General features: G+C 40.5%; 1 protein-coding gene across 1 annotated transcript in view; it reads left to right on the forward strand.

Moving 5' to 3' along the window:
• The first annotated feature begins 6223 nt into the window (after nucleotides 1-6223).
• LOC147329741 (protein NLRC3-like) overlaps nucleotides 6224-22116 on the forward strand; it is a 25435-nt gene continuing 9542 nt past the window's right edge. The window contains exons 1-7 of the mRNA XM_086291050.1: nucleotides 6224-6295; nucleotides 8274-8475; nucleotides 8636-10424; nucleotides 11618-11791; nucleotides 12005-12178; nucleotides 12356-12529; nucleotides 17858-18031. Coding sequence (XP_086147176.1) covers nucleotides 6293-6295; nucleotides 8274-8475; nucleotides 8636-10424; nucleotides 11618-11791; nucleotides 12005-12178; nucleotides 12356-12529; nucleotides 17858-18031 — 2690 coding nt within the window. The 5' untranslated portion in view covers nucleotides 6224-6292. The remainder of the gene's footprint in view (nucleotides 6296-8273; nucleotides 8476-8635; nucleotides 10425-11617; nucleotides 11792-12004; nucleotides 12179-12355; nucleotides 12530-17857; nucleotides 18032-22116) is intronic.

Here is a 22116-nt window from a genome sequence, read left to right on the forward strand (position 1 = left end):
TACATGTATTATTTGTTGTTATCTGTAGATATAGTATTTATATATATATATATATATATATATATATATATATATATATATATATATATATATATATATATATATATATATATATATATATATATATTTTTTTTTTTTTTTTTTTTTTTTTTTTTTTTTTTTTATAGTATAGCCAATATATTTAATTATTACTGTTTAAAACACTAATATGTGACATGTATTAGTAGTGATGTTGTGCTGAGGGTTAAAATGCCTTTTTGTCTTTTGGTAACTACAAAATGACAATAAACCATTAATATATGTCTATGCTGTGCTAGTATTTATTTTACCCTGCTCAAATTCAATTTATGATGCATTTTATTTTGAAAGATTTAAAATGGTTTTTTAAAGAACCACTCAAAAAAGGTTCTTTAAAATGGTTAAAAGGTTCTTTGAAAAACCATTAAAGGTGCCCCAAAGAACCATTTCTTGATGGTTCTGTGGGGCACCTTTAATGGTTCTTCAATGAACCACTGAAAGAAATGGTTCTTCAAAGAACCATTGTTTGAAAGGTTCTTTGTGGCACCAAAAAAGGTTCTTCTATGGCATCAGTCTAAAGAACCACTTTTGGTTCTAGTTGGCACCTTTATTTTTCTGAGTGTGGACTAGTGAGAGCATCTATGTTGTTGTTGTCTGCTGGGGGACAGCATCAGCTCCAGAGATGCATCAGGATCAGCAAACTAATCTGCAAGGCTGCAAGTGTCACTGAAGGAGTTTGAGTCAGTGAGGGACTCAAACTCACACAGCTGCTCAAGAAGGCTCAGCAGCTGCTGTATTTCCTGAGGAGGCTGAGGAAATTTGGTATGTTGGCCAAGATCCTCAGCAGGTTCTACAGCTGCACTGTGGAGAGCAGCCTGACAGCTGCATCACTGCATGGTACGGCAGCACTACTGCAAACCGCAAACGCCTGCAGAGAGTGATAACAACTGTGGAGAAGATCATCAGGACCCCGCTGCCCTCTCTGCAGAGCAGCTACCATCACAGAGTCCAGAGGAGAGACACACCTCTGCCCTCGAGACGAAGGTTCAGAAGTGTGAAATGTAGAACATCCAGACTCAACAACTCCATCTTCCCCACTGCTATCAGACTCCTGAACAGCTGACCGACCTCAAACTGCAGTTTGCACATCAGGTCACTTTGCACACTAAGTTCATTTTGCACATTAAACTCCATGTACATCCATGTACATCGACATCTGCAGACCACACGTGTCTTCAGTTACTTATTTGTACTTATTTGCAGTTATTTATCTTTTTATTTTATTTTTTTAAGTTATTTCTTATCCTTATTTTATCTTTTTATTTATTCTTATCTTGTTCTTTTAACCATTATCTAACTTGGCATTGTGCACGGTGTGTTTAGATTCAGTTTAAATTCAGGGACACGGAGCCCCTGTTGATCCTCTACCTAATCACACGAGCTACGGTGTGAGAACGGGTGTGGGTCTCAATCAGCCAAGGTTTTGGGTGAACCCATTGTGAGATCTAGCCCCACCCCATCATGTGATTTCCTGTGATCAAATGTCCCAGGATGTGAGTGGGCGTTAAGACGTCCATGTCCCTCTTCAAGCAACTTAAAGAAGTCCAGACGCTTTTCTTTCCAAGCTCCTTCAACAACATCATTCATAGAACAGCTTCCAGCTTCTTTTGCTCGGCTACAGTTTGGATGGATTTGCAGATGCAACAAGACTAAAATGGTTAGGGTCAGGAGGTCAAAGGTCAGAGCTCCTGTGGGTCTGAGGGCGGCCTCACGCTGGAGAAGGATGAAGGAGTCTGACCTGAGCCAGTGTTTGACATGAACACATCAGCACTGCTGTCAGTGAGCCTAACGACAGCCGTTAGCATCATTTCAGTGTTTCAGTCATAAAAACACTTCCTGTCACTGTGGTGGTTACAGTGACATCATGCAGTTTGTGCTTTGACCTCCAGAGGGCGACAAATCAGCACAGACAGAGAGCTCCATTCAAACTTTGCTGCCATCAGGAATAATTCTTCAAATATAATCATCAGTGTTTGAGCAGTTATGATATCAGGGACAATCTAGACATGTGTGACAATACTGAACATGTCACATGACACACCTCAAACATCATGTGATCCACTCTCAGTCTGCACTTTCATTCATGACTTCAACAGGTTGAAATGAGCTTTGAAGAAACATTCAGTGAAATAAATCTTTCATGGATTCATGTGAGCAGCAGATGAACTTTGTACCAACAACATCTTCAATAACAGAGTCTGAATGAAGCTCAGGTGTTGATGCTGCTCACTGATTGGACGCTTGGTTTCAGCTCTGCTCTCAGTCTTTACTGCACAGGTGAAGGTAGAAAGTGTGACTGGATCTATAGACTGGAAACAGAGAAACATGCTGAACATTTGAAGCTTTGCAGCAGAAATGTTCATGTTACAAATACAGCAGAGCTGGTCTGGGATCAGTGTGTTCACACCTGCAGCTACAACAAGGTTTCATGTCTCCACACGTCAGCATGTGAACTTTACTCTGACTCAGTCTGAGCAGTCAGACGGCATATTTTTAAAGTTAACACATCAGCACACACAGAGCTGAGCCCCTCCCACCTGTGCTGAGTTTCAGGTGGAGCCCCGCCTCCTTCCAGGAAGCAGCTCACCTGTGTGTCCGTGTTTAGTGTCCAGGTGTGGAGTGGAGCTTGTTGTTGGTGTGTGAAGAAACTGTAAGTTTGCTTTGTTTCCTCCTTTAACAGTTTGTCTTTAGGAACTTTACTGTTTGTTCAGCTCGTGTTTGATTTCTTCACACAACAAACTGTGTGTGTTTGTATTTCCGGTCTCTCCATTAAAGTCAGTGTGTAATGTTTCCTGGCTAACATCAGCTGTGTGCAGCTTAGTTCAGCACAAATCTGCCGCTCCATAGTTCACGGTAACGGACTCACAGCTGGACCAACGAGGCCGAGTGTGTCCGCCACTCTGAGCTACGTTCGTGTTTGTGTACTTGTAGTTTGTACTTTGAGTTCACTCAGAGCCCACAGAGGACGCAGCGTACGTGATGACGTCACAGCCCTTTACCTCCTTTACTGTCACTGTGATTAATATTTACACACGAGACACCTGCAGAGCTCTGACGCTGAGCTAGCACACAGCATGCTAACGCTAAGCTAACGCTAAGCTAACACTAAGAGTTCTTACAGACACGAGTTAAAAAGCTGCTTTTAGTTTGTGATCAGAGTCCAGGACTGAGAGCAGCAGCAGAGCTGATGGATGATGAATTACTGGATGGAAGAAGCTTCTCATTAGCAGTGAATCAGTGTGTGTGCAGTTCTCTGCAAACAGCAGCAAGAATTAGTGTGAAGCTTTAACTCTGCTGATCCTCTTTGAATCCTGGATCAGCTGAAATGTTTAAAATGTTGTTCACACGTGTTGGACTGACTGAAGCTTCCAGTCACAGTGAATCAGTGTGTGTCAGTGAATGCATCGTGTGTGCTTCAGGCTCCATCTAGTGGACTGATAGCAGAGCAGCTGATGGCAGCTTCCTCTGCCTCACACTGCTGTCTGACTGCATCCAGCTGACACTGAGATGAAGCAGGAAAGAAGCAGCTGATATTTGGACAGCACACATGATGAAAGGAGGATTTCAGCTGATGTGCACATGAATGATTTGTGTTTCCTCTGCAGGTAGAAAGTGTGTGTGAGCTGAATTGAGCAGCATGGATCAGTGTGAGGACAGAGAGGAGGGAGCCCCTCCCTCTAAAAGCACTCTGTGTGGGGAACATGAGAGCCAGACCAAAGCTCAGAGGTGAGATGACCATCTCTAACTGTCCATGACTCTTCTCCATGTCACAGCTCAGCACTCACATCACTGCTGCATCATTATTCACAGGAACCAGCCTGGACCTCCACCCAGCTGTGTGTCCTTACAGAGTGACGGGTCTAAAGTTCTTCCCATTTATTTTAAATCCCAGCCTGTGTCTGCTGCAGAGAGGTGAGCTGTTAGCAACATGAACTCTTTGATTAAACTGCTTGATGTTGTTGGATATAAACTACAAACACGTCATTCCCTCAGTCCCATTTAAACTGTCTTTTAAAACAAGCCTTTGGTTTCTAAACAACTGAAAACCCACTTCAGCAAACAGGAAGTGATCAGAGCGTCCGTCCACTTCCTGTCAGGCCCTGCAAACATTTCATATTGAAGAAAAGTAGCTGACATCTCACATTTTTACTCCACCACATTCAACCATTTTGACATTTTACAGCATGAAACTCTTGTCACATGACTCCTGTTATGTTATAGAGTCATGTGACCACCAGGGAGGGATTTGTATGGATGAAACACATTCAAATCAATCTGATTCATCAATGGAAACATTTTTGGTGTAAATGCAGCAACCCTGAAAACGCTGAAGATAAAAACACAACAGATGAAATATGAACAAATCGAGGCTTTGAATACACGTGTGTGTGTTTGAGACACAGAGATAAATGGATTGTGTGTCTGTCCTATTGCTGCGTGAGGATTTTATTGTAGATTTTGTGCGTGTACACTTTTGACCACGAAGGTGTTGAAAGGGCGTAAAACAGTTGGAGGCACCAGAGTGAACACTAGTGCTGTCAGTAGATTAAAACATGACTAATTAATGACACAATCTTCTGTCATTAATCCTGATTAATCACAATTACTTGATCAATAGCTGCAGTTACATTTTTCCAACTTTATATTTAAGCCTGTAACAGACGTTTACACCATATAATGAAGTCAATGCAGAATAAACACAAAGAATGTTAAACGCTTCAATTCAAAGAGACTTTGAATAGTTTTCAGTCTTTAACTCAGCTTCTCTGCTGTAAATACAACTTTGTAACAAACATATATACTAAAAGCTAAGTGTGCACTAATATATAATCATATATAATCTATATTACTGCTGTTAATGAAAATGTTTAATCAGACTCATCACAGGGTTACTGTGGATTCATTTGGATTAATCACCATTAAACATCATTTTTAATGTAAACGAATCAAATTTCATTTCATGAGCAAACAGACTCGAGAGAAAAGGGCAAATTTACACACTTAACATGTTTATTGAACATGTAAACATTGATTAACCTCCTGAATGAGCCGACCCCCCCAGGGACAGTCCTGCATGCTAATGATGGGCTCTGCTCTGTACCTGCAGGATTCTGTCAGCCACAAACTCCTCAGCTGATCCTGAATCTGAGCCCATCTGTCAAACAATCATTTTCTTCACAGGTCTGTGGAGGTGGCACTGATCCTGCAGCAGTCTAACACTCTCTGTCACTCTTCTTCAAGTCTTTGACACGAGGAACCAAAACTATGTTATTAACAACACTAACAGGTCTGCAGTTTGTCCACTTGGCAGTTGTGTCATCAGTGCTTTGCATTGTTGTGATATTTTAAGCTGGAAGTGCTTCGGTGAAAAGAAAATTCCTTCTGTCACAATGTGCAGAATCCTTCATGTTGGTCGGCTGGTCCGTCTTGTTATTTTTTTAATACTCAAACTTTCCATCGGGAGGTCAGTGTGTGTTTGTCATCTTCCATATTGAGCTGATTGGTTCAGCTGCCGTCACTAACAGATGTGCTGCACATCTGCACGTGTGCAAAGGTAACTCTACTTGGACAAACTGCTCGAAGTGCGTTGATAGAAACATTTCAGGGATTTTGAGTCGTTCTGCTCTCCAGATGTGTCGTGTTAAAGGTTTTTATCATGTTAATCATGATAACAGATGAACCCCTAACCCTAACCCTACATGTTCATTGTGACAGCACTGGTAAATCCTTTTTAATGTTCTTCTGTGAGATCATTGATTAGACTCGACTCCAAATACGAGACTCAGAAAACTCAAATGAAAGCCATGAGAAAAGGACTTCTTGTGTTAGAATGAAAACATATGGAAGTGGTCAGGTTTCAAACACTCGATGAATCTACTGCACAGTTACATTCAGGGACCTTTGGCCTCCTGAGAGCATTAGTTGATGGTTCATCACAGTTTTCTCAAAGTTTCCTCTGAGCTTCTGCAGCATCATCACTTCCATCACTGATGAAAGAAAGTTCATAGAAAACAGAAAATATATCTTCACAATCTGAGAGTCTAAAACTTGACAGACTTGATTCAGATGAAGTTATTTGAGCAGAAACTCCTGGATCGTTATCCTGTGTTGATCTAATCCTTCATGGTTCCTCCACAGAGTGGAGCAGCAGAGCTCAGAGGTTCCCAGTGGTCAGTCTGCCCAGCAGCATCAAACACAGCTGGACTCCATATTTATGGTCTGTACATGTACAACAACTACTTTATTATTAATAATAATGCATTTATTTATAGGTCCCTTTCAGAACACCAAGGACTCTGTGGACTAAATGACCAAAAGAAACAAACTTTGAAATCAGACGGTGCAAATGTGATCACAGGGAAACGTTTTAAACATCGAGGCTTTAAACAGAAACCAAAGTGAAACAGTTTGTAGTCGAGATCAGTGGGAATGAAGCTGAATAACTGTTTCTTCAATAACTTTGATCTCTTAAAAAACAAAAACTAGCTGAAAGTCTGGCTGCTCTTATGAAAAATACAGAGAAATTATGGGTCGCTCAACACTTGTGCACAATATAAGAGTTTAAATAAATCTGAAGAATAACTCAAAGTCCTACAATCATACTGAGAAAATCATCTACAGCTAACTATCCAAGTGGATTTGTTTAAGACAGCTCCATCTGCTGGTGGCCCTCTGCAGGTGCATGAAAGGGGCGTGTTTATAGTGAAAGTAGTAGAGAAAGTAAACCCCACGGGAAGGAGGAGGACTCTCAGCAGCTTCCAGCTCATATTCAGACATTTGACTTCTCACTGAAAGCAGCAAGTTTGAGTGTCTGTACCTTAGTTAGAAGAGATAACATGTCAGTAGTAATTAGAGTTGATTGAGCAATGCTGTCCTTGTAATGTAGTTTATGATTTTTATGGACAAGTCCAGTTTTTCTGTAGAGCCTCTCAAGTTGGTGACAGCAGCAGTGGAAGTTCACGTGTAAACCAGAGCAGCAAATCAGGTCCAAATGTGTTGTTCACAGTGAGTGGGATCATCATTGGCTGCTATGTTAACCTCCTGCAGCAGGATGTGTTTGGTCAGAGAATGGATAGATCACGAAGTCATTGTTGAGTTTAGGGAGACAGTAGACAGTTGGAGGAGGTTCAGCCAGTTGACACACAGTAGATAAAATAACTGAAGGCAGGAGCAGACACCTGTATGACTTTCCACCTCTCACATAGATTATTTCCCTGGGCAGCGCCACAGGGCTGGTAGATGTAAACAAAGCTGGAGGAGAGGATTTATTCATCTGAGAAAAGTCACAGAGTTGTGTCTTGATGCTCAATCATCCAGGTACGTAAATCCCAAAAAGCTTGATTCTGTTCATCTGGATGTTTTCAGTGGGAGAAACGTTTCATCATCATCAGGTGACGTCTTCAGTCTCAGCTGACTGCAGGTTTCAATCTTATAAACAGGACATTTGTATGACTGAAACCAGCCCACTGAAGGAACAATGGGCTGGGAGGTCAGTTCATTGATCATTGGTACGCATATTGTCAGGACCATTGATCAATGGTTGTTGATCAATGGTCATGAGTCCAGTTCACAGAGAGCTGGGGAATGGCTGCAATCACAGCATGTAAGATGGTGACAGTTGTACCCTTAGGCCCCTCCTCCATTCAGAGATGGTCTTTCCTTTTCACATAAATGGCCTCCTTGACTCCGCCCTCAAACCAGCGTTCACATTTACTCAGGACCTTCTTGATGTGAAGTTCTTCTGCTTCCCTGGCTGCTGTGTCTGTGGGGATGGTGTTTGTTCTGTGTTGTTGCGTCCTGATGACGCCCAGTTTGTGCTCCAGTGGATGATGAGAGTCAAACCTTAAATACTGATCTGTATGCGTAAACAGAGTGAACCTTTAAGACCAGTTGTCTGTACGATCAACTCAGTCACCTGAAACATCTCCAAGTTTCTGGCTTTGATCATCAACCTGTTGGTAGTTCAGCTCTGAACACCAGTGAAATGTTTCTCCCACTGAAATCACTGCATTCATATGAACAGCATCAACGTTTTGGGATCGTGGAGTTGTGGACAAAGTCTCAGTTAATCAGATAAAGTCAAACCTATAATTGGTAAAGAGTTCGTGGATGATATGCCCCTTGATGGTAAAGAAGTGGATGTTGTGTGGACTAAAGTTCAGAGTGGTGGGTCATTCATAAATATTCTGTTCCAGCTGCTGGAGGACAACATCATCACTTTTGTGAAGAACGAACTGAAGAAGATCCAGAAGGCTCTGAATCCAAATAAGCCCCAGTGCTTGGAGTTTCAGAGGGAGGATGATGAGCAGAGGAGCAGCAGAGAGGCATTTGTGAAGATCACAGTGGACTTCCTGAGGAGAATGAAGCAGGAGGAGCTGGCTGACCGTCTGCAGAGACGTAAGAGGATTTATCTAAAGATTTAAGCTGCTGGATAAATGAGACACTTGTGACACCAGTGTGTTCAGTCATTTCTCAGTGGGTCAGAAATTGTCATCAGCATTTTGTAAAATGTGATTGTTAAAGTTGTATTTTTATTATTATTATTCATAACTTCCAGCTGCTGTTTGTCATCGTAAACTTAAATCCACCCTGAAGAAGAAGTTCCAGTGTGTGTTTGAGGGCATCGCTAAAGCAGGAAACCCAACCCTCCTGAATCAGATCTACACAGAGCTCTACATCACAGAGGGAGGGACTGCAGAGGTCAATGATGAACATGAGGTCAGACAGATTGAAACAGCATCCAGGAAACCAGACAGACCAGAAACAACCATCAGACAAGAAGACATCTTTAAAGCCTCACCTGGAAGAGACGAACCAATCAGAACAGTGCTGACAAAGGGAGTGGCTGGCATTGGGAAAACAGTCTTAACACAGAAATACAGCCTGGACTGGGCTGAAGACAAAGCCAACCAGGACATCCAGTTCATATTTCCATTCACTTTCAGAGAGCTGAATGTGCTGAAAGAGGAAAAGTTCAGCTTGGTGGGACTTGTTCATCACTTCTTTACTGAAACCAAAGAAGCAGGAATCTGCAGCTTTGAAGACTTCCAGGTTGTGTTCATCTTTGATGGTCTGGATGAGTGTCGACTTCCTCTGGACTTCCACAAAACTACAATCCTAACTGACCCTAGAAAGTCCACCTCAGTGGATGTGCTGCTGATAAACCTCATCAGGGGGAAACTGCTTCCCTCTGCTCGCCTCTGGATAACCACACGACCTGCAGCAGCCAATCAGATCCCTCCTGTCTGTGTTGGCATGGTGACAGAGGTCAGAGGGTTCACTGACCCACAGAAGGAGGAGTACTTCAGGAAGAGATTCAGAGATGAGGAGCAGGCCAGCAGCATCATCTCCCACATCAAGACATCACGAAGCCTCCACATCATGTGCCACATCCCAGTCTTCTGCTGGATCACTGCTACAGTTCTGGAGGATGTGCTGGAAACCAGAGAGGGAGGACAGCTGCCCAAGACCTTGACTGAGATGTACATCCACTTCCTGGTGGTTCAGGCCAAAGTGAAGAAGGTCAAGTATGATGGAGGAGCTGAGACAGATCCACACTGGAGTCCAGAGAGCAGGAAGATGATGGAGTCTCTGGGAAAACTGGCTTTTGATCAGCTGCAGAAAGGAAACCTGATCTTCTATGAATCAGACCTGACAGAGTGTGGCATCGATATCAGAGCAGCCTCAGTGTACTCAGGAGTGTTCACACAGATCTTTAAAGAGGAGAGAGGACTGTACCAGGACAAGGTGTTCTGCTTCATCCATCTGAGTGTTCAGGAGTTTCTGGCTGCTCTTCATGTCCATCTGACCTTCATCAACTCTGGACTCAATCTGCTGGAACAACAGCAAACAACATCCAAGAAGTCTGAAACAGAAGAATCTGCAAAGAAACACTTCTACCAGAGTGCTGTGAACAAGGCCTTACAGAGTCCAAATGGACACCTGGACTTGTTCCTCCGCTTCCTCCTGGGTCTTTCCCTGCAGACCAATCAGACTCTCCTACGAGCCCTGATGACACAGACAGGAAGTAACTCACAGACCAATCAGGAAACAGTCCAGTACATCAAGGAGAAGCTCAGTGAGAATCTGTCTGCAGAGAAAAGCATCAATCTGATCCACTGTCTGAATGAACTGAATGATCGTTCTCTAGTGGAGGAGATCCAACAATACAGGACTTCAGGAAGTCTCTCCACAGGTAAACTGTCTCCTGCTCAGTGCTCAGCTCTGACCTTCATCTTACTGTCATCAGAAGAAGATCTGGATGAGTTTGACTTCAAGAAATACTCTGCTTCAGAGGAGGCTCTTCTGAGAATGCTGCCAGTGGTCAAAGCCTCCAACAAAGCTCTGTGAGTAAACATGTTGTCATCGCTTCATTGTTAAAATCATGGGAAATAAATCAGAAATGCTGAGTTCAAAGAGCACTGTAACATTTTTTTAAAATAGTAAATTAAATGATCATCAGTCACTCGGTAAATATATGGTAGTTTTAATGTTTCACTCCAGCATTTCTAAAACACACTTTGTTCTGTAACTCTTATCAAAGGACAATCCAGACCCAGCCTATAAGAACATGAGCTCTGATGCTTCAGCCCCTCTGACAGGTTTATTATCCTCAGCTTGTTCATTTGTCTCCAACTCCAGGAGTTTGGTTGTTTTATTCTAAAGCACAAACTTCACCTGCCAGACTTCACCTACATCTTTTTCTGATGTTCATAATTTAAGTTCAAGTTTGTATCTCACTTTCAGTGCACACCCTCCCTTTTTAAATATAAATCTCTGCTGTGCTGTCATGTTTTCATCCTGTATGGAGGGAGAAACTCGGTCTTCATTACTGAAATTGCCTCTAAGGTCGTGTTTCTTGTCAGTAACCATATGTAACTGTAAGGCTTCCATAACCAGTGTTATCACAGAATTACAGTGGGTTCACTCTGGGTCCTCTACAGTTTCTTCCCACTGTCCACAGACATGCAGTTAGGTTACCTGGTGATCTAAACTTCATGCAGGTGTGAGTGAGAGTGGTTGTCTGTCCCTCTGTGGGCTTAGTGGAAGAGACTGGATGGATCTCTGCTTTGTCTTTGATATATGCTGACAGCAAACATTCTCCATGAAGTCTGCATTTCAGCTCATCTCCTTTATACACACCTTTAACAGGAAGAGTTTTATACAGCTAGTGTTTAAAATCCAGTGTTATTCACAATACACAGGTAATGAGCATGATTATTGAATTACTAAAATTTTCTAAAATAATTGTTTTAGTTAATATTGTATGACAGTGTACACAGAATTATTAGCTCAGTAGGCAGAGTGGTCGCCCCATGATCATAAGGTCAGGGGTCGAATCCACCGAATAGTTACCTTGTGGTACCCCTGAGCAAGGTACCATCAAGGTACCAATCATGTGCACTGGACTGGTAGCACTCATAGTCTCATAGGTTTAAATAAATTTTTTTAAAAAAGGGTTCAACATATAAACAAATTTAATTTGATCACATATATTGTTTGTTTTTTTTTGTTGTGGTTTTTTCCCTTTCTCTCTCAGACTGAGCAGCTGTAACGTCTCAGAGGAAGGCTGTGAAAATTTGTTGTCAGTGGTCAGCTCCCAGTCCTGTAGTCTGAGAGAGCTGGACCTGAGTACCAACAGCCTGAAGGCTTCAGCAGTAAAGCTTCTGTCTGCTGCAGTGGAGAGTCCACATGCCAAACTGAATGTTCTGAGGTCAGATCAATTTGTATTATGTTTAGTTCTGTTTGTTTATGTGTTTGATGTTTGTTTTTGTTTATGTCTTTATCCAGTTATCCTTGTTTCATAGCATTTTTATTCATTTCCAAGTTAAGGTAAACTTATACTAACCTGCTCAGCACAAGACAATAAGCTATTGCACCCTGATTACACTTTAACAACAATCTTTATTCATGTTTTTATCTTCAGACTTAACATCTGTGAACTCTCAGAGGAAAACTGTGAAGCTCTGTCCTCAGTTCTCAGCTCACAGTCCTCTAGTCTGACAGAGCTGGACCTGAGTATCAGAATGCTACAGGATTCAGGAGTGAAGCTTCTGTCTGCTGGACTACAACGTTTAAACTGTAAACTGAATACTCTGAGGTCAGATCAGAAAACATTTAGTTTTTAGAATTATTAATTAAAGTTCATACATATGATGTTGTATCTTAGTATGTTTATGTTTCCTTTAAAAAATAGAAAGTCAACATTTAATGTTGTGAAATGTATTAACAAACTCTACATGAGTACTTGTTTTATAGATTGTCTTTTATTTTTCAGACTGAGTGGCTGTAACCTGTCAGAGAGAAGCTGTGAAGCTCTGTCCTCAGTCCTCAGCTCCCAGTCCTCCAGTCTGAGAGAGCTGGACCTGAGTAACTCTGACCTGCAGGATTCAGGAGTGAAGCTTCTGTCCGCTGGACTAAAGAGTTCACAGTGTGCAGTGGAAACTCTCAGGTCAGGATTCAAACTTTTCCACAGATGATCATTTGAAATGTGATTTATATTATTGTATAAACAGGTAACTTTTACAGCTGTCAAGTGAACTTTTATTTACATTTGAGTGGATAATTGGACTCTGAATTACTAAAAGTTGTTATAGTCATGTCTCTGTTTATTTAAAAAAATACTTCATGTACTGCCTAATTTAAAGATTTAGGCTCCTTTGGGCCCATAATATATATATTTGATTTCTTTGTGAATGAAATTAGGAGGATATTGGCGACTGCTGATTGGCTCGCTGTTTGTTTTTTATTCACAGTACTTAATTTTAAAGGCTGATTTCTCAAAATGAGATGTTTATCTTTTCTTCTACAACACGTGGAGCCACCAAATCTTCTTGCTTGATTTATTCATTACAGTTTGATTTAAAGAATATTAGACTCGTAACATAATAAATACATTTATTTCACTTCTTCTTGAGAGAAAGAGAGGGATGACTGGGTGAGCTCCAGTGGTTCATCCCAGCAGAGAGAGCGGCACACTGGGCTGCAAATGATCACAGTAGTAATGGCCATAGTTTGATAAAACAGGCAGTCTTACCCTGTAGATAATACAGGGTTCTGGTGCCGATGTGGGGGAGGGGAGTCGCCCGGTACTAACTACATACTACTAACTACCTCATTCAGATGTCTTCCGTACTAACCTTGATAAGAAGTAACTGCAGTAGCCTTATAGGTCAAATCAGTTTCACCTGTTAAAGTTAGCTCCACTATTAATTAGGGGTGGGGGGAAAAATCGATACTGTGTAGTATCGTGATATTTTGTTTGCTAATAATGTATCGATACAGGGACAGCAGAAATCGATATTTTGTTACAAACAATTTTTTCTCTGAAGTCAACATGCTCTGGAGTCAGAGCATGTTGACTTCAGAGCATGTTGATCCTTTTTCTGAGCAACAATCCTGACATTCCTTCACTGTCCAAATGTGTTTAACTTTTTTTTTGGCAGCAATAAACATGACAGTTTACTTATTTTAATTTAAGACATGTTTAATTTTAATTAAGTTTGAAACTTTTTTATTTAATGTAAAATTATATATTTTTTTAAATTTACTTTCAAATTCTTCAGTTGCTGAAGGGGCTGCATAGTTTTCATAAATTGCATAGTTCAGAATAGCTATAATTGTACCAGATGGTTGCATTCAGTTAAGTTGGACTAGACTGTAATACAAACCGTTCAGTTTGTCAACAATAAAACTGACTGAAATGAGAGAAAGACTGAGTGTGAGACTTTGATATTAGATAAAATGAATATTGATAAAGTTTACCTTTATGTGCAGAATTTAAATATCGCAAAATATTTAAAAAAATCGCAATAATATCGTATCGTGCGTTAAGTATTGTGATAATATCGTATCGCGAGTTGTATGGTGATTCCCACCTCTACTATTAATGGTGTCACTTGTTATTTCTGGGATGAGTTTAGTAGCCTGAACAGCTGCTTAAAGGAAAGTAATTAAATAATAAAAATAACCTAAGTCCGGGGGAACCTGCAAGAGCTGTTTGCACAAAGAATAATGCTCAGACTTTGAGGTTTTATCGTTTTACACAAGGTTTAAAAATGAATGTCCACAATTGAATTGCAGAAATTGTTATTGAGCTAATACTGATGTAGTTGTTATCTTTGGTAAGGAGAGGTTGGAGGAAGGATGAGCACAGTCAGGCCTAAAGATGCTCTTAATAATAATAATGGATTGCATTTATATAGCGCTTTTCGAGACCCTCAAAGACCCTTTACAATCCCACTACAGGGAGTGCAGAATTATTAGGCAAGTTGTATTTTTGAGGAATAATTTTATTATTGAACAACAACCATGTTCTCAATGAACCCAAAAAACTCATTAATATCAAAGCTGAATGTTTTTGGAAGTAGTTTTTAGTTTGTTTTTAGTTTGAGCTATTTTAGGGGGATATCTGTGTGTGCAGGTGACTATTACTGTGCAGAATTATTAGGCAACTTAACAAAAAACAAATATATACTCGTTTCAATTATTTATTTTTACCAGTGACACCAATATAACATCTCCACATTCACAAATATACATTTCTGACATTCAAAAACAAAACAAAAACAAATCAGCGACCAATATAGCCACCTTTCTTTGCAAGGACACTCAAAAGCCTGCCATCCATGGATTCTGTCAGTGTTTTGATCTGTTCACCATCAACATTGCGTGCAGCAGCAACCACAGCCTCCCAGACACTGTTCAGAGAGGTGTACTGTTTTCCCTCCTTGTAAATCTCACATTTGATGATGGACCACAGGTTCTCAATGGGGTTCAGATCAGGTGAACAAGGAGGCCATGTCATTAGTTTTTCTTCTTTTATACCCTTTCTTGCAGCCACGCTGTGGAGTACTTGGACGCGTGTGATGGAGCATTGTCCTGCATGAAAATCATGTTTTTCTTGAAGGATGCAGACTTCTTCCTGTACCACTGCTTGAAGAAGGTGTCTTCCAGAAACTGGCAGTAGGACTGGGAGTTGAGCTTGACTCCATCCTCAACCCGAAAAGGCCCCACAAGCTCATCTTTGATGATACCAGCCCAAACCAGTACTCCACCTCCACCTTGCTGGCGTCTGAGTGGGACTGGAGCTCTCTGCCCTTTACCAATCCAGCCACGGGCCCATCCATCTGGCCCATCAAGACTCACTCTCATTTCATCAGTCCATAAAACCTTAGAAAAACCAGTCTTGAGATATTTCTTGGCCCAGTCTTGACGTTTCAGCTTGTGTGTCTTGTTCAGTGGTGGTCGTCTTTCAGCCTTTCTTACCTTGGCCATGTCTCTGAGTATTGCACACCTTGTGCTCTTGGGCACTCCAGTGATGTTGCAGCTCTGAAATATGGCCAAACTGGTGGCAAGTGGCATCTTGGCAGCTGCACGCTTGACTTTTCTCAGTTCATGGGCAGTTATTTTGCGCCTTGGTTTTTCCACACGCTTCTTGCGACCCTGTTGACTATTTTGAATGAAACGCTTGATTGTTCGATGATCACGCTTCAGAAGCTTTGCAATTTTGAGACTGCTGCATCCCTCTGCAAGATATCTCACTATTTTTGACTTTTCTGAGCCTGTCAAGTCCTTCTTTTGACCCATTTTGCCAAAGGAAAGGACGTTGCCTAATAATTATGCACACCTGATATAGGGTGTTGATGTCATTAGACCACACCCCTTCTCATTACAGAGATGCACATCACCTAATATGCTTAATTGGTAGTAGGCTTTCGAGCCTATACAGCTTGGAGTAAGACAACATGCATGAAGAGGATGAAGTGGACAAAATACTCATTTGCCTAATAATTCTGCACTCCCTGTATTCATTCACTCTCACATTCACACACTGGTGGAGGTAAGCTACAGTTGTAGTGGTAGGTTAGGTTTTGCCCAAGGACAAAATGACCAAGACAGAGAGAGCTGGCTCATCAGACAGACAAGCTCATCTTGTAACCTACTGGTTCGCTGGTCAGCACACCAGCTGACTAGCGAACCGGCTAACTAGCACACTGGCTAACTAGCACACCAGCTAACTAGCACACCGGCTAAATAGCAAATCAGCTAACTAGCAGACCAGCTAACGGCAGCCACAAGCTGAAGGACGATTAAATGTAGTGGAGATATCAGAGATGACACTGGTGTGTCCGATTCACTCTTTAGCACTCTGGTCACTCCGGTGTGTCAGCCAGAACACCACTGAAGGCCAAATGATCCCAGCATGTGGAATAAAGAGCTTAAGGTTTGGTTTAAGACACTTTATTCTTTCACTGATTGATTCTTGCGGCTGTGATCATGTGTGTGGTTTCTTACAAAAAGGAAGTACACAATACAAATACATGACAAATAAGATGAATAGATAAGATACATATCCAGTTATATGCATACGTCGGTATAGCTAACATAACCATTGATAAGGTCAAAGATCACAGCACTATAATGCAGTAATGTTAAACACAAAGGTGTATATCTACATAAATCTGTCCTATCAGTGATCAGGGTACTGTAGTATACTTCCACTACATAAACTATAGAAACTAAACGACATTAGTGTGACTTTAAGTTACCATCAGTACAGACGAACTGATGGTAGTTGTACAAAATAAAGGCATTGCAATTATTGTGAAGGGCTTCCGGTTAAACTAAGATCAGCTGATTACCTCATAACAAATTGTTTGCTATAGAACGCAGCTCCCACTCTTCATTAATATCATGTACTGTAACTCCCAAGTAACCATGGTTACCCAGCCACGCCCAGTAGTCTCCAGAGAGACCAACAGCTGGTGCACGTTGTAACGCCGTGGCTTTCGTAGTCTCTCCTTTTTCTACAGCTCATTTGTTCTTCTTGTGATGGTGCGTCTTGAGGGAGGCTCATACATGCCGTCATTTGTTGATCCTAAGAACGTTCCTCAGACCGACTTCTTCAACAACACTAATCGGCCTGCAGTTTGTAGCTACTCACTTCACTGTGGTGTTTGTTAGCTTGTCTTTCTTTGGTTTTATCCTGACTCCTCCCACAAGCTGATCCTACGTAGTCTGCCCAAGCCTCCCACTGCTGTTTGTTTGGGTGGTTTGTTTGCTGCCATCAACAGCGTGTAATGCATTTAAGTGATACTTCAGACATGAAGTACTGCGACAATAAAAAACTCAACTTTGCTTAAAAATAACTTTAGTTGTATCAACACTGCCCTCTGGAATAATTAGACTTTGGTGACAAACTGATGTGATCTCCATGTTTCCTTTGTTGGACTGTGGGCGAGTGTCAGAACTGAATGTACTGAGTAACATGTGGAGTTTAAATATGTGTCAGTTCCAGTTTTAGAGCTCTAAAGTGCAGCTATCATGTTAGGAATATGTGAGGAATAGACAGGAACACTGAGCACACTGAGGTCAAATCTTTATTTATCCAGTTCATCTGTAGGCTGAGCTCAGTCCATCCATTTAGTGAAATGATGTTTAAAGGTCTCCTTGTTCTGTGAGCGTGCACAGATCCTGAAGCAGAAAGCCTGGGCTACAGAGAAATGATCATCACTGTGATGATGCTCACCATCTCTGACTGGGATTTGAGGTTTTGTCAAAGCAGCAAAGAAAGCCTGGCTATGTTGGACTGGGTGTGGAAGCAGCTCCCAGTTTGAGTTCAGGAGACAGACACCCTCTCTACTTTGACGATCAGCTTCAAACTTTCCTTTTTGATAAAACTTATAGTTAGAGCTGGATCAGGTGACCCTGAACCATCACTTAGTTATGCTGCTATAGAGATGGATAACAGATGGATTGTTGTTTTGTGTGTCTGCAGTCTGTCAGGCTGTCTGATCACAGAGGAAGGCTGTACTTCTCTGGCCTCAGCTCTGAGCTCCAACCCCTCCCATCTGAGAGAGCTGGATCTGAGCTACAATCATCCAGGTGACTCAGGAATGAAGCTTCTGTCGGCTGGACTGAAGGATCCAGGCTGGAGACTGGACACTCTCAGGTATGGAGAGAATGTCTGATATAGGAGGAAGAGCTGGAAACATTTCCTGTGTCCTTTACTCACTTCCTGTTTGTTTCCTGCAGATGAGACATGAACAATCACACATGCAGGAATATTTTCAGGGACAGACACACTAGTCTAGCTGGATAGTACATGGATATTTATGTAGGGGGTCTTCAAGGAGTCTGTTTGCAGGAACATTAATGATAACTGATAAGTCATGTTGAGAGTTTCATTAAAAGTAGACTTACAGTTAGGTAATATTTGGACAGAGACAACATTTTGTAACTTTAGATCTAAGTATCAGCCATGTGTGTGTTTCCCATGCTGTATGTCCACAGTCACAGTGACAGTCAGTGACACTGACAGAAGGATGAAACAAGGCTGTGAATCATTTCAGTCTGTGTGTGTGACAAAGAGGCAGACAGGAGCAGCTAACATTTGGAAATGGAAGCTTACTGGAAACACTACATTCACGGCTGAATTCACAATAGATTTGTTCTCAAGTGCACATTTAGCAGCTAATGCTAATACTGTTTTCCCTTTGCTTTCTACAGCAGCTATTGCTAAGTAGGCCACTTTGCTCCGCTAAGGATTTGTGTGACCATGATGGAGACTCTGATAAGCTAATGCTGCTAAGCTAATGCTGTTTATGGGCCCTGTTAGAATCAATATTTCATTCTCATTCTGTTGTTTGAGAACAATATTAACGTTTCACATCATTATAACACAAGAGAAAAGGGTATTGGCATTAGCTACTAGTGCTTATTCACCTCAAATTACCTTTAGCTGCTAATGGCAGCCTACTTAGCATTAACTCCTCACTAATATAATGCTAATTTACATCAAATTAGCATTAACTGCTCATATTGTTATAAGGAAAGAGAAAACAGTATTAGCATTTGCTGCTAATAATTATTCACCCCTAATTAGAATAAGCCGCTAAAAGCAGCCAACTTAGCATTAATTCCTCACTTTGTTGTTACCCAACGGAAAAGAGTATTAGTATTAGCTACTATCATTTTTAATAAGTAAGAGAAAACAGTATTAGCAGTAGCGCATAATGCTAATTCACGTCAACGTAGTATTAGTTAATAATGGCAGCCTACTTAGCATTAACTGCTCACTAATATAATGCTAATTCGCATCAAATTAGCATTAGCTGCTCAAGTTGTTATAAGGAAAAAGAGAAAACGGTATTAGTATTAGCTGCTAATAATTATTCACCCCTAATTAGAGTTAGCCCCTAATGGCAGTCTACTTAGCATTAACTCCTGACATTGTTATAATGCAGGGGAAAAGAGTTACCATTATCGGATAATGCTAATTCTCATCAAATTAGCATTAGTTAATAACGGTAGACTTCATATCATTAGCTGCTGTCATTCTTACAAAGCAAACAGTATGAGCATTAGCTGTTAATCCTTTTTCATCTAAAATTAGAATTAGCCACTAATGGCGTATTGTTAAAAAGTAAGAAAAAACATTGTTAGCATAAGCGGATAATGCTAATTCATCTCAAATTAGTATTAGCTAATAATGGCACCTGCTTAGCATTAGCTGGTCACATTGTTATAAGGCAAGAAAATATGGTATTAGCATTAGCGGCCAATTTCTATTTACCTAAAATTAGCATTAGCGACTAATGGCAATCTACTTAACATTACCTCCTCACTAATACAATGCTAATTCACATCAAATTAGCATTAGCTGCTAACATCAGCCTACTTAGCACTAGTTGCTCACATTATTAAAAGGGAAGGGAAAAGTGTTAGCATTATCGGGTAATGCTAACTCGCATCAAATTAGCATTACCTAATAACCAGCGTTCTTAGCAGTAGCTGCTCACATTATTCACCTAAAATTAGCATTAGCCACTAATGGTAGCCTATAGCAAAAACTTCTTAATGCTAAATGAAGTTAATTAATGCTAAGTAGGTTTAACTGAAATTAAAGTAGTGTTAGCATTAGCTGCTGATATTGTTAAAAGGTAAGATAAAACATTGCTAGCAGCAGCGGATAATGCTAACACACATAATAATTAGCATTACCTAATAATGGCAGCCTTCTTAGCATTAGCTGCTCATATTGTTATAATGCAAGGGAAAAGAGTTGGCAAAAACAGTGTTAGCATTAGTGGATAATGCTAATTCACCTAAATTAGCATTAGCTAATAATGGCTACGTACTTAGCATTACCTACTAATATTGATATAAAGCAAGAAAATATGGTATTAGCATTAGCTTCTAATGCTTTCTCATCTAAAATTAGAATTAGCCACTAATGGCATCCTATTTAGCATTAACTCTTCACATCGCAAGGGAAAAATTAGAATTCAATAAAAAAAAAAGTGTTCACATTAGCTACTTGTATTGTTAAAAAGTAAGAAAAAACATTGTTAGCATAAGGGGATAATGCTAATTCACCTCAAATTAGTATTAGCTAATAACGGCAACCTACATAGCATTAGCTGGTCACATTGTTATAAAGCAAGAAAATATGGTATTAGCATTATCTGCCAATTCCTATTCACCTAAAATTAGCATTACCTGCTAATGGCAGTCTACTTAGCATTAACTCCTCACTAATGTGATGCTAATTCACATTAAATTAGCTTTAGCATTAGCTGCTAGCATCAGCCTACCTAGCACTAGCTGCTCACATTGTTAAAAGGGAAGAGAATACGATATTAGCATTAGCTGGTAATATTTATTCACCCCTAATTAGAATTAGCCACTAATGACAGCATACTTAGCGTTAACTCCTCACATCGTTGTAATGCAAATGAGGCTAACTTGCATTAAATTAGACTGCTGTTATTAGCTAATGCTATTTAGCAGTAGCTGCTCACATTGTTATAAAGCAAAGGAAAACGATATGAGCATTAGGTTCTAATGCGTATTTGCCTTAAATTAGACGTAGGTGCTAATGGCAGCCTACTTAGCATTAGCAGCTCAGATGTTGTAATGCTAGGAAAAAGAGTGTTAGCATTAGCCGTTCACATTGTTATAAAGTTAAGGGAAATAGTGTTAGCATTAGCTACTCACATTGTTAAAAAAAGTAAGTGTTAGCATTAGTGCATAATGCTAATTCATGTCAAATTAGCATTAGTTAATAACGGCAGCCTATTTAGCATTAGCAGATAATGTTGACCTTGGCCCACTGGAAAAGTTCAGAACTAAAGATTTAGGAGTGTTTCTCGATAGCTCTTTCTCGTTTGAGAAACAAATGAATTCTGTTATTAAAACCAGGTTTATATTGTTGATTGTCATTTATGCTTAGAAATATTTACTCATATATGCTTAGAGTTGTATAATCGATTGCATGATGATAGAGGTTTGATCCTGAGTAGTCTGTAAAGACTCTGTGTGCCTTCCAGAGTGCTCTGGCATGCACACACCACTTGGGGCCATGAGAGAGGTCGTACCCTCTCTTACTGATTTATGGTGTAGGACAGAGGTCTCAAACTCAATTTAGCTGGGGGCCGCTGCAGGCAGAGTCTGGGTGAGGCTGGGCCGCATTAGGTTTTCCACAAGAAAGGCATGGTTAAAAAATTCCAATCTTCTCAAATCTCTTTATTTTTATTTTTTAACACAAAATATGAAAAATGAATAAACAAATTAAGAATTAATAAGAAAAAAAATCAATCTGTAAAACATAAATAAAATAATAATAAGATATTTTTAGTCAGTGAACTTGTGTGTATCTTTCAGTCTTCTATATCTGCTGTGTTTAGATTGAAATGTCTGTATTAACAGTTCTATAACCTTCTTCTGAACATGAATGGAACACTGGAGAAAATGAACTGTTCTTCTGAACATGGCTTCTCTTGCCTACTCCTTGCTGCTAGAGACCTGGCAGCGTTTCCTCTCGCATAGCCGAGCCAGATTTGGCCTGAGGGAGGAAGCAGTTGCGACCCTCAGTATGTCTTGAAGATGATCATCCGTAAGTCTGGACCTGTACTTGGACTTATTGAAGTTCAAAGTGGAGAAGAGCTTTTGGCACAAGTATGTGCTACCAAAAAGGCACATGGTCCGTTTGAACATTCGGGAAAGCCGAGGGAAACTAGGGCTCAAGTCTCTCAA

The sequence above is a fragment of the Aulonocara sp. 'chitande type north' Nkhata Bay genome, linkage group LG5 (genome assembly GCF_057382095.1).
Source record: "Aulonocara sp. 'chitande type north' Nkhata Bay isolate Kocher_YH1m ecotype deep benthic linkage group LG5, A_spYH_male_GT1.1, whole genome shotgun sequence".
NCBI lineage: Eukaryota > Metazoa > Chordata > Actinopteri > Cichliformes > Cichlidae > Aulonocara > Aulonocara sp. 'chitande type north' Nkhata Bay.